Raw genomic sequence first — 14,399 nt, 5'->3', positions numbered from 1 at the left:
TCCTAATCTCAATCCCTCTTTCTTCTCTATTCTTCTCGTTTTCTTCATTACTTTTAAGACAGATCTGATCACGTCAAATTTGGTATATCGTTCTTCTTGAGATTTAATCTGCTCATTTACTGTCGGTAAGTTCTTTGCCGTGAACCACAACATATCGGCCCTCTTTGATTTCTGCCTATTCCTTTCTCTGAATTGTTTCTTTGTTCTCCATATTGTTGGTTACCTTTATGTATCGCTGATCGTTGATATCAGATTCCTTTATATAATAGTGATTTTTACATTCACTATTATAAATATTCCTTCTTCCTTTTAAACCAACAGTAAAATCAGTCTTGTGCTTCTCTGCGCAATGTCTATAGGCAGACTTCAAGGCATTGACTGCGCAAGTACATGTTCTATTGAAGCTCTTGCCTTGTCTGCTTATTCGTTGTTTCATTGATATGGATTCCTACTCGACTTCTTCTGGTCCCTCTGCTACTTTTTTAAACCAGCTTGTTACAGAAAAACTCACCCATTCTAATTTCTTGACATGGAAGAGACAAATACTTCTGTTCATACGGAGTCAAGACCTCAATGAACATTTAGATGGTTATGTTTTTATGCCACCACGACTCATTTTGCAGGAAACCAAGAATGAAAAGGGTGACACAATTACCAAATCCGTTAAAAATCAAGAATTTACAGCTTGGAGAAAGTGAGATCAGTCTTTGGTTGTTTATATTATGTCAACACTCTCTCAAGAAGTGTTTGCTATTATTTCAGATGATTATACTGTGGTAAATCTATGGAGTAAGCTCTCTCTTATGAAATGCATAGGCCGCATGAAGAATATTACTGACCAATTGGCTATTATTGGAAGCACTATTTCAGATAAAGATAAAGTACAACTTCTTAATGGATTGGGTCCTGATTGACATGTTTACCACAACTTTGTAATGTCTTCCCCACTTGCCCAACTTTGACGATCTTCAGGCGAAACTTCTCTAGCATGAGATGATTATGAAACAAAGGGCGGAAGGAAATGAATCAGCTCGTTCTCACTCAGTTTTGGCTACGGACACTTCTGTAGGTTTTGAATGAGGGAATGGAGGAAATCAAGGAGGCATAGGCAGAAGCCGAGGACGTTTTGGGCAGGGAGGACGTGGTATCTTGCCTACACCTAATATTTTGGGTGCCTTTAATGCAGGGAATCAGAAGAGAGTGCCCACTTGCTTTTTATGTAACAAAAGAGAACATGTGAAAGCCGATTGTTGGTTTAATCTGCAAAACAGAGGCAAAATAAACAAAATTAAGAATAAGTCAGTCACCACTATGGACACGAAAGCGCCATCTGCAAATGTGCAACAACTTTTAATATCAGCATTGTCACATATGACGATCAAGCAAAATGAACAAGGAGAATGGTATGTTGACTCTGTTGCTGCCACTCATGTCACGGGTAATGCGGGTAAGTTATCTCACTTATTGCCTTATCTTGAAAATGGTAGTATAGTTACGGGAGATGAAACTTCTCACTCTATTAGTCATATCGGCAGTGCACATATTCCTATGTCAAAGTCCTCACTTCACTTGTCCAATGTCCTTCTTGCTCCTAATATTAAAAAGAACATTGTCTCTGTGGTTAAACTTGTTGACGATATAAATTCTCCAGTCGAATTTACTCCATCCTCTGTTTATGTTAAGGATCTAAGAACGAAAGAGACGTTCGCTGAAGGGGAGCGACGAGAAAACATGTACGTCTTCAAGGAGATTCCCTCAGTTCCAATTCTCCAGTTAGAGTCGTCCAAGCATTCTTCAGTATCTTCGTCTTCAGAGTCTTTGTCTTTCAATTTATTTGAAGTCTTTGATTCATCTCATTGTAATAAGCCAGATATCTAGCACAGTCGCTTGGGACATTGTAGTCGAGGTTTCATTGAAATATTTGTATCTGATGGTCTTTTTTCGAAGTCTAGTTTATGTTCCCCTTTAGAGAATAAAAAAGGTTCATCTTATGAACTCTGCAAAAGTCATGTTCTTCCTTTTCATACTATTAATAAAAGAGCTTCAAAGTCATTTGAGATTATTTGTTCTGATGTTTGGGGACCCGCCCCTATTCCTTCTCTCTCTGGCAGTCGTTACTATATTATATTTATTGATTCTTATTCCTGCTATACTTGGATATATTTCTTAAAACATAAGCATGAAGTTTTCCAAATATTTTGGGAATTCCATTCGATGGTCAAAACAAAGTTTTCCTGTGATATTATGCATTTACAATGTGATGGTGGAGGAGAGTATTCATCGAACGAGTTTATTGCCTTTATTCGGGATAAAGGAATAAGTCGACAGGTTTCTTGCCCTCATACCCCTCAACAAAATGGGGTCATGGAGAGGAAACACCGACATATTGTTGAAAGTGCGATGAGTATGTTACATGACAGCAAGGTGCCTATTAGTCTTTGAACAAAAGCTTTTCACACATTTGTTCATGTCATAAATCGTCTTCCTATGGCTCTTCTGGATCTCGAATCTCCTTATTATACTTTATTTTGGCAACATCCGTCTTATGATGAGATGCGTGTTTTTTGTTGTATATGTTATGTGCATATTGATTCATCTTTGCGAAATAAGTTTTAGGACAAAGCCGCTAAGTGCAGATTTGTTGGGTATGCAGATGAATACAAAGGCTATCGATCCTATGATTCTACTACAAAACGTAATAGGACCTCTAGAAATGTTGTTTTTGATGAGCAGAATTTCCAGATCAATGACTCCAAACAGTTGCCATGTCGAGAAATAGAGGTATATGATCCATGGATGAGCGTGGACCTTTTTGCCAATACAAGAGAGACATGTCAGGCGGCTTGTCCTTCCTTTGACTTGAGTAGAGAGTTGGGTGACTCAGAGATGCATGTCGAGCCATCTTCAGTTGAACCACCTCCAGTTGAAGGCTTCTCTAGATAGATTTACACTAGAAGGGACGGAAATACAGAGCCGAGGGATGTGGAAGTCATCTTTAATGATCCGGCCCAAAGGTCGTCACGCATCAGACATCCTATTCAGTGATGGGTAAGTTATGAGACCTTTTCCCTTGATTTTCAATTGTTTATGTATCAACTCACAAAGCAGAATGAACTCACTTGTTTTAATCAAGCTCTTCAATCCCGTCATTGGATTGAGGCTATGAATGAAGAAATGAAAACTCTTCTTAAGTGCCAAACTTAAGAAATAGTACCTCGACCAGAAGGAAAGAATGTAGTTGGCTCAAAATGGGTTTATAAAACAAAATATAAGCCTGAAGGAAGTATTAACAGATATAAGGCATGGCTTGTTGCTTGGGGATTCACGCAACAATATGGTGAAGATTACGATGAAACATTTAGTCCGATAGTCAAAATGGGCACAATTCGTGTCAACATATCCTTAGCAGTCGACCGAGGCTGGAAGCTTAGCCAAATGGATGTTAAAAATGCATTCTTGCATGGGATTTTAAAGGAGGAAGTATATATGGAACAACCTCCTGGATATGCCGAGAAGGATCCTACTGCCTGGGTGTGCAAGCTAAGGAAATCTCTATATGAGTTGAAACAGGTGTCTCGCTCTAGGTTTGAAAGTTTCTCCATGCAAATTCAAGGCTATGGTTTTAGAAGATGCTCTCTAGACCACTCGCTCTTTATTTACCAGAAATCAGACATTGTTACACTTCTTCTCATATATGTTGATGATATTGTGATCACTGGGAGTTTAGACAATCATGTGCAAGAAGTAAAGCGTTTTTTGATGAAAATTTTCAAGATGAAAGATTTAGAGGAGTTGAAATACTTCCTTGGTGTGGAGGTTGACAGACAAAAAGGCACATTAACACTCATGCAACAAAAGTACACTCTTGATCTTCTGGAAAGGGCCGGGATGACGAATTGCAAACCAGTCAACACTCTGAGTGTATTACATCAAAGGTTGAGCTCTAAAGATGGCCACCTTTGTGTCAACCCTACAACGTATAGAAGTCTTGTAGGGATGTTGCAGTATTTGACTTTTACCAGACCTGATATAGTTTATGTTGTCAATCAGGTATCTCAGTTTATGCATACTCCAACGGAAGGTCATATGAAAGCTGTGAAGCGTATTCTACGTTATTTAAAAGGAACTGTAGGAGACGGACTTGTTTATCGCAAGAACAATAACCTACATCAAGGATATGAACTCGTCACTTACACAGACGCAGATTGGGCAGGTGATCCAGATGAGAGACAATCCGTCTCTGGATATTGTGTATACATTGGACACAATTTAGTGTCTTGGAGCAGTAGAAAACAAAAAGCAGTGGCACGATCGAGTACAGAGGTAAAATACAGGTCGATGGTTGCAGGCACGGCAGAAGTTACATTGATTAGACACTTATTGAGTGATCTTGAGGAGAATTATTCGATCATCTCTTCTATGTGACAATCAAAGCGCAATAAATATTACATGTAACCCTATTCAGCATAGCAGAACGAAGCATATTGAAATTTATCAACATTTTATACGGTAGAAAGTCGAGATGAAAGAGATAAAACTACGTCATGTTCGAACAGAAGATCAAGTGGCAGACTTGTTTACCAAGGGGTTAACAGGACGTCAATTTTGGTTGTTGAAGAGCAAGTTGTACATGCTCCAAGGCCATGTACAACTTGAGGGAGGGTGTTAAAATAGAGCATGCGTATGGATCTGGATCCAGATCCATACGCACGATGTTGTTGATGTGTGTTTCACATTAATACACACGATGGTGTTAACATGCGTGTGTTTTTATTCTCATTAATGGCATTTATGTAATATAGTCTCATTGTAAATTACTTTATATATGTGATGATTAGGGCTCGGTGGTTGCGTTCTGCCTCCCCAGCCATTCTGCATCTCTCTCTTTGTCTCTCCCTCTTCTCTATTTTTTGTTTATGTGTAGCTTGCACTGCAGTAAAGGCCCCTCACCAAATCTCATAAAAATGTGGTCCTTCCCGACCAATTATGGATTCACAATAGTGCATTATAGACAACACTGTAGATGGCTTTTGCTTCGGAGTTCACCGCTTTCATGTGGCTCTCCTTCTCACACTGTAACCCCAAATGTTCTGCTTCTTCGCGAGAGATGAAGATATGTGTGGCACTTGAGTACCAACGCCTTGGGTAGGCTCCCGTTGAGCAGAAGTTTGATCAGTTCCTTACATACAGGTGGTTTCGCAATAGTTGTCACCTTCACTGCATTCATCATATGCATTGCACCAACAGTTAGCGCTTATATAGGTTGACGAACTTCTTCACCCTGAACGGCATTCGTAGCTCGAGGTGAGCGGTTATCTCCATTTGCTTGATCGTGATTCTTGTTGGGACAGACCTGGGCCCAGTGATCACCATGACAGATGTCCTTGAGGATTGTTCTTGTTCAGATTATTGTTGTTATTCTGGCCATTTTGTTGACTAGAATTCTACTGGTTTCCACGGTCAACATTGTGCCCATTGTTATTCCTTTGATTTTCCTTTCGATTATTGTTGTTGTTACGGTCATTTTCATATTGTCTACCTTGAAATGTCGTGTTGCACCTATCGAACTTGGCAAGCTTTTCCGCAACAGCAAGCAAGTAGTGAGAGTTGGAAGGTCATGTCGAATGAGCTCCGTAGCTACCCACCCATGCAATCCATGACTGAAGTGGAACAACCGATTTGTGTCGCCCATCTCCTCGATGTTCAACATCACCGAGGTGAACATCTGCTTCAATACTAGCAGCATGTTGTTGGGCAATCTTTCCTCATTTTTGGGCAAAAAGAAGTAGTGTAGCTCTTTCTTGAGATCCTCCCATGAGTCTATCACGACAAGCCCTTGTCCAACATCACCTATGCAGTGTCTCCACCAAAGGATTGTTTTATCCGCAAAATACATCGTTGTGGTGTGTAATATGTTTGTGTCTTCCTCAACTCTAGCAACATCGAGGTACTACTCTATCTAGTAAATAAAGTTCTTGAGATATCTCCAATTCCGAGTGCTCCTATACTTTGCAGGCTCAGGTAGCTTGATATGCGGCCAATCCACATGCGTCGTTGCTCCACCAGCTGGGACAGTCCTCAATTGTGGCTCCAATTGATCATTCTTCCATCAGACAACATCCATTTCTACAGTGTTTAACCATCCCAACATATCATCAAATTTGGGGAAGAGATCATCCACCGAATCCCCAAATCTAGTGGCAAGACTTTCCACAGAGTCCACTACTCACTTTACTGCAGTCCCGATCTCATGAGTGAGCGTCACGAAAGCAACATTAGTCACATTGACCAACTTTTTCACATTGGTCACTGTCACCATTAGCTAAGCGACACTGCGCACGATGGCTAACACACGGCATCAGACATGAACTCTTCTTCGGGAGGAACCTGACTACCCGAATAGCATGTTTTGTTTCTTCAACGGCATTGTCAATCCCAACGTCGATAAGGCTCTAGTACCAACTTGTCACGGGCTTAGAAGCGAAGGCCCCTGTGATGATGTCTCGGTCAATCACAAACACCGAAAGTAAGCCTTTTAAGTGCACAGGCAAACCCTCAACATACGTTCAAGAGCGAAAGCAAAAGTACATGCATGTACAAACACATAAAGAACAAAGAGACAAGGATGCATAAACTTTTATTATAACAAGCGGAAGCAAAGTACATAGAGAGAGATATCCATAGATAGAGGGGGGGAGAAGAGCCCATTACCGAAATATATGGTGCGGGCTTAGGCCAAAGGCCATTTATATGGCACTGGAGAATGCCAAAAAGGTATACACATAAGATGCAAAAAGTGAAAAACATGGCGGTCCAGAACAGTAGGTTCCCCTCTAGAGAAAGTTAGACCATCTTGTAAAATATCAAGTTGTCTCGTGAGATAAATTTGTTCATCTTATGAGTTTTCGACTAGGAAGAAATACCTGAATTTAGTACTCACAACTTATGCTTAGTCCTTCCAGTCATACAGACCTGGACCTACCTATTTCAAGAAGGAAGAGATGAACACATTTGGACAAAGAACCCCCTTCAGCAGCTTCTCTCTTGCAATATTTGATCATTCCAGTATAGAATCTTCCTTATCAAAGATTGCAAGTACATTTTGCTCTCTTTGCAATATTAATTCATACTGGTTAGTTACTGCAGACTTGATTATCCTATAGATCAATTTGATCTAATCTTGAATAACCTTTCAAATTTAAGATATGTGCAAGTCAAATGACTCTAGGAATAAAAAAAAGGAAAAATAACTTGATTGCAGGCTGAAGTGACCAATCCATATATGGAGTAAATGATCATCAAAATGCTGGTTTAAGAAATTCAGTAAATATTATTGAAATAATTTGTGCAGACCAGTTCGTCATCAACAGGTATGATACAAAGTCCACTATAAAAGCAAAGCCAAAATTGGGGACAAATAAATATGGACTAGGAAGTAATAACTTGGTTAAAAGTGGCTTACTCCAAGAAAGGGATGCTTGTTTTCCAACGGAAGAGCATCTTGTACTCAAAGTGAAGTCTGTTAGCAGTTTAGCACATTATAGAGGAAAAATCTGATTCAAGGTCAGACATGGTAAGAAGACATTAATTGAATCTTACAAAAGATCAATTCAGAACTTGTTTAATCAACTGTTATAGAACCCAAAGCATGCGTATTATTAGCCAGATTACACATTGACGTCAACAAGCATCACATGAAGTCAATGCTATGTTCCCAGATGTCTGAAGAGATCTCCTATTGAAAGGCTTATATTATCTGCAAACAGACACCTTGTGATATCTACAGAGTTGCATGTGGACTGATTCAGATCATGTAAGGACAGAAACTAGACTACGAATATTTGTATGTTTGCAAGTGGAAACTTGGATGAGCAAAATAGCAAAGAACAAGCAGTTGGGCCCAATCAAGCATTAACACATGATGCATAGCTATGACCCTGACTACCTCCAAACTGCTACGGCAGACTTGAATGAATAAATAGAAGACCAAACAGACAGATGTGGTCCAGTCAAGAATTAAGACAGTGTGCATACCATGGTTCAATTATTTCCCCAACCAATATGGCAAAAACTATTCTTAAAGGATTGGGGGTTTCAATCATAACAAATCTCTGACAAAGAATGGTGATATGGAAGAAGCAATGCTTGTTTTTAAATCTCAACCTCATTAGAAGATAGTGGCATCCGGATGATTCATCTGTGAAAAGGTGCAACAGGGCTAAATCTAATGCACATAAATCTGTACACGACCAACCCCAAGACATGTTTGCAAAAGTTGTGGCCTTGCACAAGGTGAAAAATAGTTAGTAATCTGGGTATGATTCACATGTGCCAGGTTGATGAATAGTGTTCAAGACTTCAAGATCACTATCTCATGCTTTATATACAATTCCATTTGTTGGCTTTTATTTAGGTTTTTATTTTATCATCGAGATATGTTTGATATATGCATGCCTGAACACGAGATAGTGGCATCCTTATATTGTTTTATATATGTACTATTATTTAATGTTTAGATTTTGAATTAACAATTTTGGTTTATTTATTATTTTCATATATATATTATATTTGTATTTATATTTATACACACACAGTATCCAGTGTGGAAGTAGGCCTAATTTCTTGGGTCATAATTGCTATCTTATCAGGTGCCACCACTATTCTCTGACTCCTATTTTTTTCATATTGTCCAATGTTCTAATCTTGTTAGAATCTGTACGTATAAATTAATGCACTTGTTTGGTTTTCCAGGTGCCACCTAGGCTACAATTAGGCTCTGTTTGAAAACTAGCAGCTAGGTCTGGAATTTATGCATTTGCTAAAAGCTTGGTCAAACTACCTTGGTGGTGGCTGATTGGAAGAATGATGTTGAGGAGGTAGTTTATGTGTTTGGGAAAGGAGGTGAGACCGTCTCCCCTTTGTATTTGCATTAAAAGATGGATTTGGTAACTACCACCTCCAAGAGGTGCTAGCTGCCAAATCCAGAAATTGGCAGCTGCCACTTTTAAATTTCCTCCAACTGCCCGTTCCCAAGTAGAGCCTTAATCTTTAGGAAGTCTAGTGCCAGGCACCACTAGCATTTTTCGCTACATATATCATATAATGAAAAAACATAAAAATTTTAAACTCGAGCACACAAATAAAAAGTGTGGAAGATACCTGTCAAAATCAGGCAGAAGTGGCAAAATCTCAACAGGCTGCAATTCTGGTTTAGTTTGATGCACTGGACGTAACTTGGATGCCTTAAATGATTCTTCAATAACTTGAATTTGGCTATCCCTGAAATTTTTCAGGTTATGAAAATTATGAGAATTTAGAAAAAAAAAGGAATTTTTTGGAACCCCTGGATGGTTAACAGTGAAAGAAGTCAATAGTCGAGAAAAAGTACCTATTATTGAGGTTCTCCAAGAAAAGGTTACGACCTTCCCTTGTTTCTCTTAATTCTTTGGCTTGCTTTTCAGTTATGGACTACATGAATAAAACATTAAACTTTCATAAGTTGTTCAACACTTAAGAAAAACTTATTTTTCATAAATCCAATATATATTTTACCTGTTTTGCAGCATCCAAGCTAATCGGTGAGATATATTGAGTTTTCACCAGCCAGGAAACACCTTTATCAGTAGGGCGATCCTTCCTTCTGATTCCATCTACTTTGACTGGTGTTGCAACGTCACTATCATGCAACAGCTCTTCATCTTCAGGAGCAAGAGCAGGCCTTATACTGGGAGTACTGGTCAAAAGGCAGGAAAAAAGAGAATTTGAGCATTCTAAACGCAACAGATGCTCAAGTTTTTTTTCTTGGAGATGCCAAAGCATAGATATTAAGAAAGTTCAGGAAGAGAATAAATGAGAACACTTAAGACAATTGCTGTAGGAGAAAGGAAAGATATGACAATAAAGAAATATTACTTGTAGACACTGATATCAAGTAGATCAAGTGGTATTCCAAGGTCTGGCTCATGAAAAAGCTTTGGTTTGTGCATCTTCTCCAGCGATGTGATGTTGAATCGGGTATATCTGCAACAATGTGAAATAATTTATGCATCATAATGAGATATAGAAATATGAAACCCCTTATGCAAAAGCTGATTAATAGATAATGTGTCTCATGCAGGAGCCAAGATTTATTGTTTCAATTGAGAAACATCAAATTTGCATTTTATTATACTACTTTGAGTCTGCAGGAAAAAATATAAAAATTAAAGAGTTAAATTAAATTTCAGAACCGTATCACAATGCATGCCAGCAGCCACAGTTTTCCTCCTTGCACACATATATCAACAAATAGACTGGCAAGTAATATGAACTATGATGGCTCACATTCACCAAGTACAGCCATATTACCCTCCCACTACCCCACATCTACCCCACTTCCCAAAGAAAAAAAATCCACCCAGTACGTGTGTGTGTGTGTGTGCAGGTTAGGTGGCAAAGACACAAATAGGTGCTGGTTGGTGTTAAATTATAGTGTCTTTGTATATACATATATATTCTGTTCCTTATGTAAACTGAAATACCCATCAGGGGTATTTTAGTCTTTTCGCATTGTAAATAGGTGTCGGCCCTTTAGGAACTGACTTAGTTTTTTGTATTATTTTTATTTTTTATATTATCTGTTTTATAGCTGTTGGTCAGTCCAACTACCCATTGGACTGGTCCCAGCGGCTATAATTACAGTCTATGTCACATAGACACGGCTATTGAGCAGCCGTACCCGTGTCGACACAACCCGACATGGGCACTGGTACCGGATGCAGCACGGGTACGTGCTGGTCCGGATCGGATCGGGTCCAACCTTGACCCAAACCATTTTTTATGTCGGTGAAAGGAAGAAGAGGAGGAAAAAAAAAGGAGAAGGAAGAAGAAGGCGAAAGAGGAAGAAAAGGAGAAGGAAGATGAAGACGAAAGAGGAAAAGGAGGAGAGGGAAGAAGAAAACGAAAGAGAAACAGGAAGAGAAGGAGAAGGAAGAAGACGAAAGAGAAAGAGAGAGAGAGAGAGCACACCCTCTTCAACCTCCTTTCAATCTGCCTGAAAGAGAGAGAGGGAGGGAGTGTACCTCAGCTTCTTCTTCTTCCTCCTGCAACAATCTGAGAGAGAGAGGGGAAAGGGCGCGCAAGAGAGAGAGAGAGAGAGCAAAAAAGGGAAGGGCCCTTCCCCCCTTTTATAAGATGTCTTCTATATGGATCCATATATAATTCAGACCCAGATCCACACTCTCTCTCCCTAAGTTGTGTCCTCGTACTAGCATTTTTTTAAATTGTCATGTCGTATTTGTACCCTTACCCGCACCCATGTGACATAGATTACAGCTTATGGTACCCAGACACTCCATTTTGCCCTTTGTACCCACGTCAGCATGCATTGACACCCGGACACGGCATTTTACCCTTTGTACATACAAGTTTGTATTTAATTTATAATTTATAATTATATTTTCAGTTTATAACTTTATATTTTCAGTATATAATATATATTTTAGATATAGTATATATCTTTAGATTATATTCAGTTTATTTTGAATTCATTTTGTATTTATTTGATATATATAGTCGTGTCCTCATACCCACATTTTTTAGAATTGTCGTGTCGTACCTTCCGTACTTGTACATGTACCCGTAACCACACTCGTATCCAGGTGACATAGATTACAGCCGTTGGGGCTGGTCATTTGTTTGCTTGAGTGCCTATTTAAAGGCACTCCACCTCTTGTATTGTGCCATGCTTTTCTAAGCATTTCCCAAGTGAAATATATATATTTTTTATATACGTTGTGCTTGCCCATAGTGGCTCTTGTGTGCACTTGTAGTGCTTTTGTGATTGTTCATACTTGGATATTGTATTGCCCCTTGGTGGACCAGTACTTGTGCACTATTTTTTATTTTTTGTTTGCCCTTAGTGGATTTTTCTATTGTATTTCTGTTTGTTTCATTTCATGGTATCAGAGCTTGGGGCTCTTGGGATTGTGTAAAGCTAAAGAATCTTCCACAAAGCCATGTTTCTCTCTATCACAATGGGCGATAAAGAATCTATGACGGTGATTGTGTTCAAGCTAAACGACTTCAACTATTTGATGTGAACCGCTGCTATGGAGAACCATATCAAAGGCAAAAGGTTATGGGAATTTGTAAGTGGTACTACATATGAACCACAACTCATACTCACCAAAATAGATGGTGATCAAGTTAAAGCTCTTAGTGATAAAGAAAGAGAGAAAGCGCTCAAAGAAGACTACATCAAGGTGAAAGATTGGGAAGCTAAAAATAACCAAATTCTCTCTTGGTTCCTTAATAGCATGGAACTCAAGATTGTTGCAAGTATAATAAAATTCAAAAGGGCAAAAGAGACTTGGATTTTTTTTCAAGAACATGTTCATGCAAAAAGATTTAGCACGATAATATTTTCCTCAAGAGAAAATTTGAATCACTAAACAAAGGGATAAAAGTGTGAAAGATTACTAATGATACCCTCTCACCTCTTTGGGACGAGTTAGCACTGCTAGAGTCTAAGTGAGAAGGCCCCACTATTGAAATAAAGCAAAAGCAACTTGCTAAAGAATACTTATTTTTTTTCTATTCGGATTGAGACCAGAGTTTGAGCAAGTTAGGTCTAGTATCCTTCATAGGACCACCGCCACATCTCTTGATGATGTTCTTGGAGAGGTGTATCAAGCGGAGACCCGACTTGGCATGACTAAAGGAAGTGCGAAGGTTTTCGCCATGTTAAGACTTGAACCTCCTCATTTTTTGAAAAATAACAATGGAAGAGAAAGGAGACTTATTTTTCATTTTTGTCAAGGCTAGCAAACCAAAGTGTCCTAAGCTCAAAAAGAAGGTAATAACTATTGAAGAGACACAGAAAATGGGTAATGAAGTTATCATGAAAGGAGGGGACCTTAAGGATTTTATTCATAATCTAAAAAAAGCATTACAATTATTCCTTAAGACATCCTTCACATCTACTTCTGATATCTCTGTATCTACCTCCTCTCCTCCAATTACGCTTTCTTGGATTCTTGACTTCGGTGTCTCCTTTCACATGATTCCTTTAGAATCTCTCTTATATGAATGCACAAAATCTTTTTATAATTCTTGTGTTTTTACGGCCAATGGAAACAATTTAGAAATAAAAAGTATTGGAGCATTCACAAACACTTTAAAAATTTTCAAGTTCCTAAAGTTAGAATTATTCCAAAACTTCAATCTAAACTTGTTTTCAGTTTCGCAAATTTTGGATTATGGGTACGATACTATAAGGTCTCCCCATCAAAAAAGTGTTAGGTGCAAGATCGTCAATCAAGGAAGCAGATTAGGGAAGGTCACAAGAGGAGAAATCTCTATTACATGGATTTTTTTCATCTTCCTAAAGAATCAATTTGTAATTTTGTTAAGGAAAAAGATATTTCTTCATGGCTTCAAAGATTAGGTTATCCTAATGTATCTAAATTAACTCATTTTCCTTTTTTGAAAGACTTGCAATAAAAAAATTCATATGTAATGATTGTATTCTTGAAAAAATGAAGAAAATTCTTTTAGGCTCTAGAACTTTTATTTTTTCCAAACCTTTTCAACTTGTGCATTAGGACGTATGGAGACCGGCTCCAGTCATGTCAAAATGAGGGTTCTCTTATTATGTTGTATTCATTGATAATTATAATAGATATACTTGGATTTATTTTCTTAGGCAAAAATCCAATATATTCTCATGCTTTAAAGAATTATACAAAATTGTGAAAAACCAGTTTGAAACCAATATTGTCTAAAGTCTTTTTTCATTTTCAAAACTTTCATAAATTGGTTAAAAATAGGTCTGAAAACGAAATCCCTAATTTTGGACTGATTCAGGGGGAGAATTTGTTTCAAATGAATTTAAAAGTTATCTTAATATGCATGGCATCGCACATCAAAGATCTTGTCTTCACACACCACAACAAAATAGCTTAGCTGAAAGAAAACATAGGCACATCATTGAACTTCAAGAACCTTATTGCTAGTCATGTGCCAAAGATCTTTTCGACAGAAGTCGTCTTAACTTTTGTTTATCTTATAAACAGAATACCATCTTTTTCTTTGCAAAATATTTCTCCTATTAAAAAACTTGTTAGACTCTCTCCTAACTATGTCACATTATGAGAGTTTTGTTGCAAATGTTTTGTATTCTGCAAACTAGAAAATCATCTAGAGTTTCACAACCTCCATCCAAATTTGTATCCTATGACTCTTTTTCGTCCAAGTATCAAGCATACATAGATTTAATCATACTCACAAATACCGCCGATATTTTAAAAATATTGTGATATTAATGCTAGAATTTGAACAAACGATATTAACGGCAAAATATCGCAATATTTTTAAAATATCGGCAACTTAAATATATTGTGATATCATCGATGTTGCAA

The 14,399-nt window shown here is 38.0% G+C and overlaps 1 protein-coding gene across 2 annotated transcripts in view; it reads right to left on the bottom strand.

Moving 5' to 3' along the window:
- The window catches only part of LOC149817754 (protein PAF1 homolog), a 78,149-nt gene that overhangs the window by 36,948 nt on the left and 26,802 nt on the right, over positions 1–14,399 (bottom strand). For both annotated transcript variants that reach the window (XR_016426980.1, XM_089984038.1), the window contains exons 3-6: positions 9,913–10,020; positions 9,553–9,733; positions 9,389–9,468; positions 9,160–9,279 (exon numbers count right to left, since the gene is read on the bottom strand). Coding sequence is in view for 1 of the 2 variants with exons in the window: in XM_089984038.1 (XP_089840164.1) it covers positions 9,160–9,279; positions 9,389–9,468; positions 9,553–9,733; positions 9,913–10,020 (489 nt within the window). In the remaining variant the exon portion in view is untranslated. The remainder of the gene's footprint in view (positions 1–9,159; positions 9,280–9,388; positions 9,469–9,552; positions 9,734–9,912; positions 10,021–14,399) is intronic.

The sequence above is a fragment of the Nuphar pumila genome, chromosome 13 (assembly GCF_984573655.1).
Source record: "Nuphar pumila chromosome 13, dmNupPumi1.hap1.1, whole genome shotgun sequence".
NCBI lineage: Eukaryota > Viridiplantae > Streptophyta > Magnoliopsida > Nymphaeales > Nymphaeaceae > Nuphar > Nuphar pumila.
The sequence above is the reverse complement of the archived record's forward strand: the minus strand, read 5'-3'. Positions and strand labels throughout refer to the sequence as shown.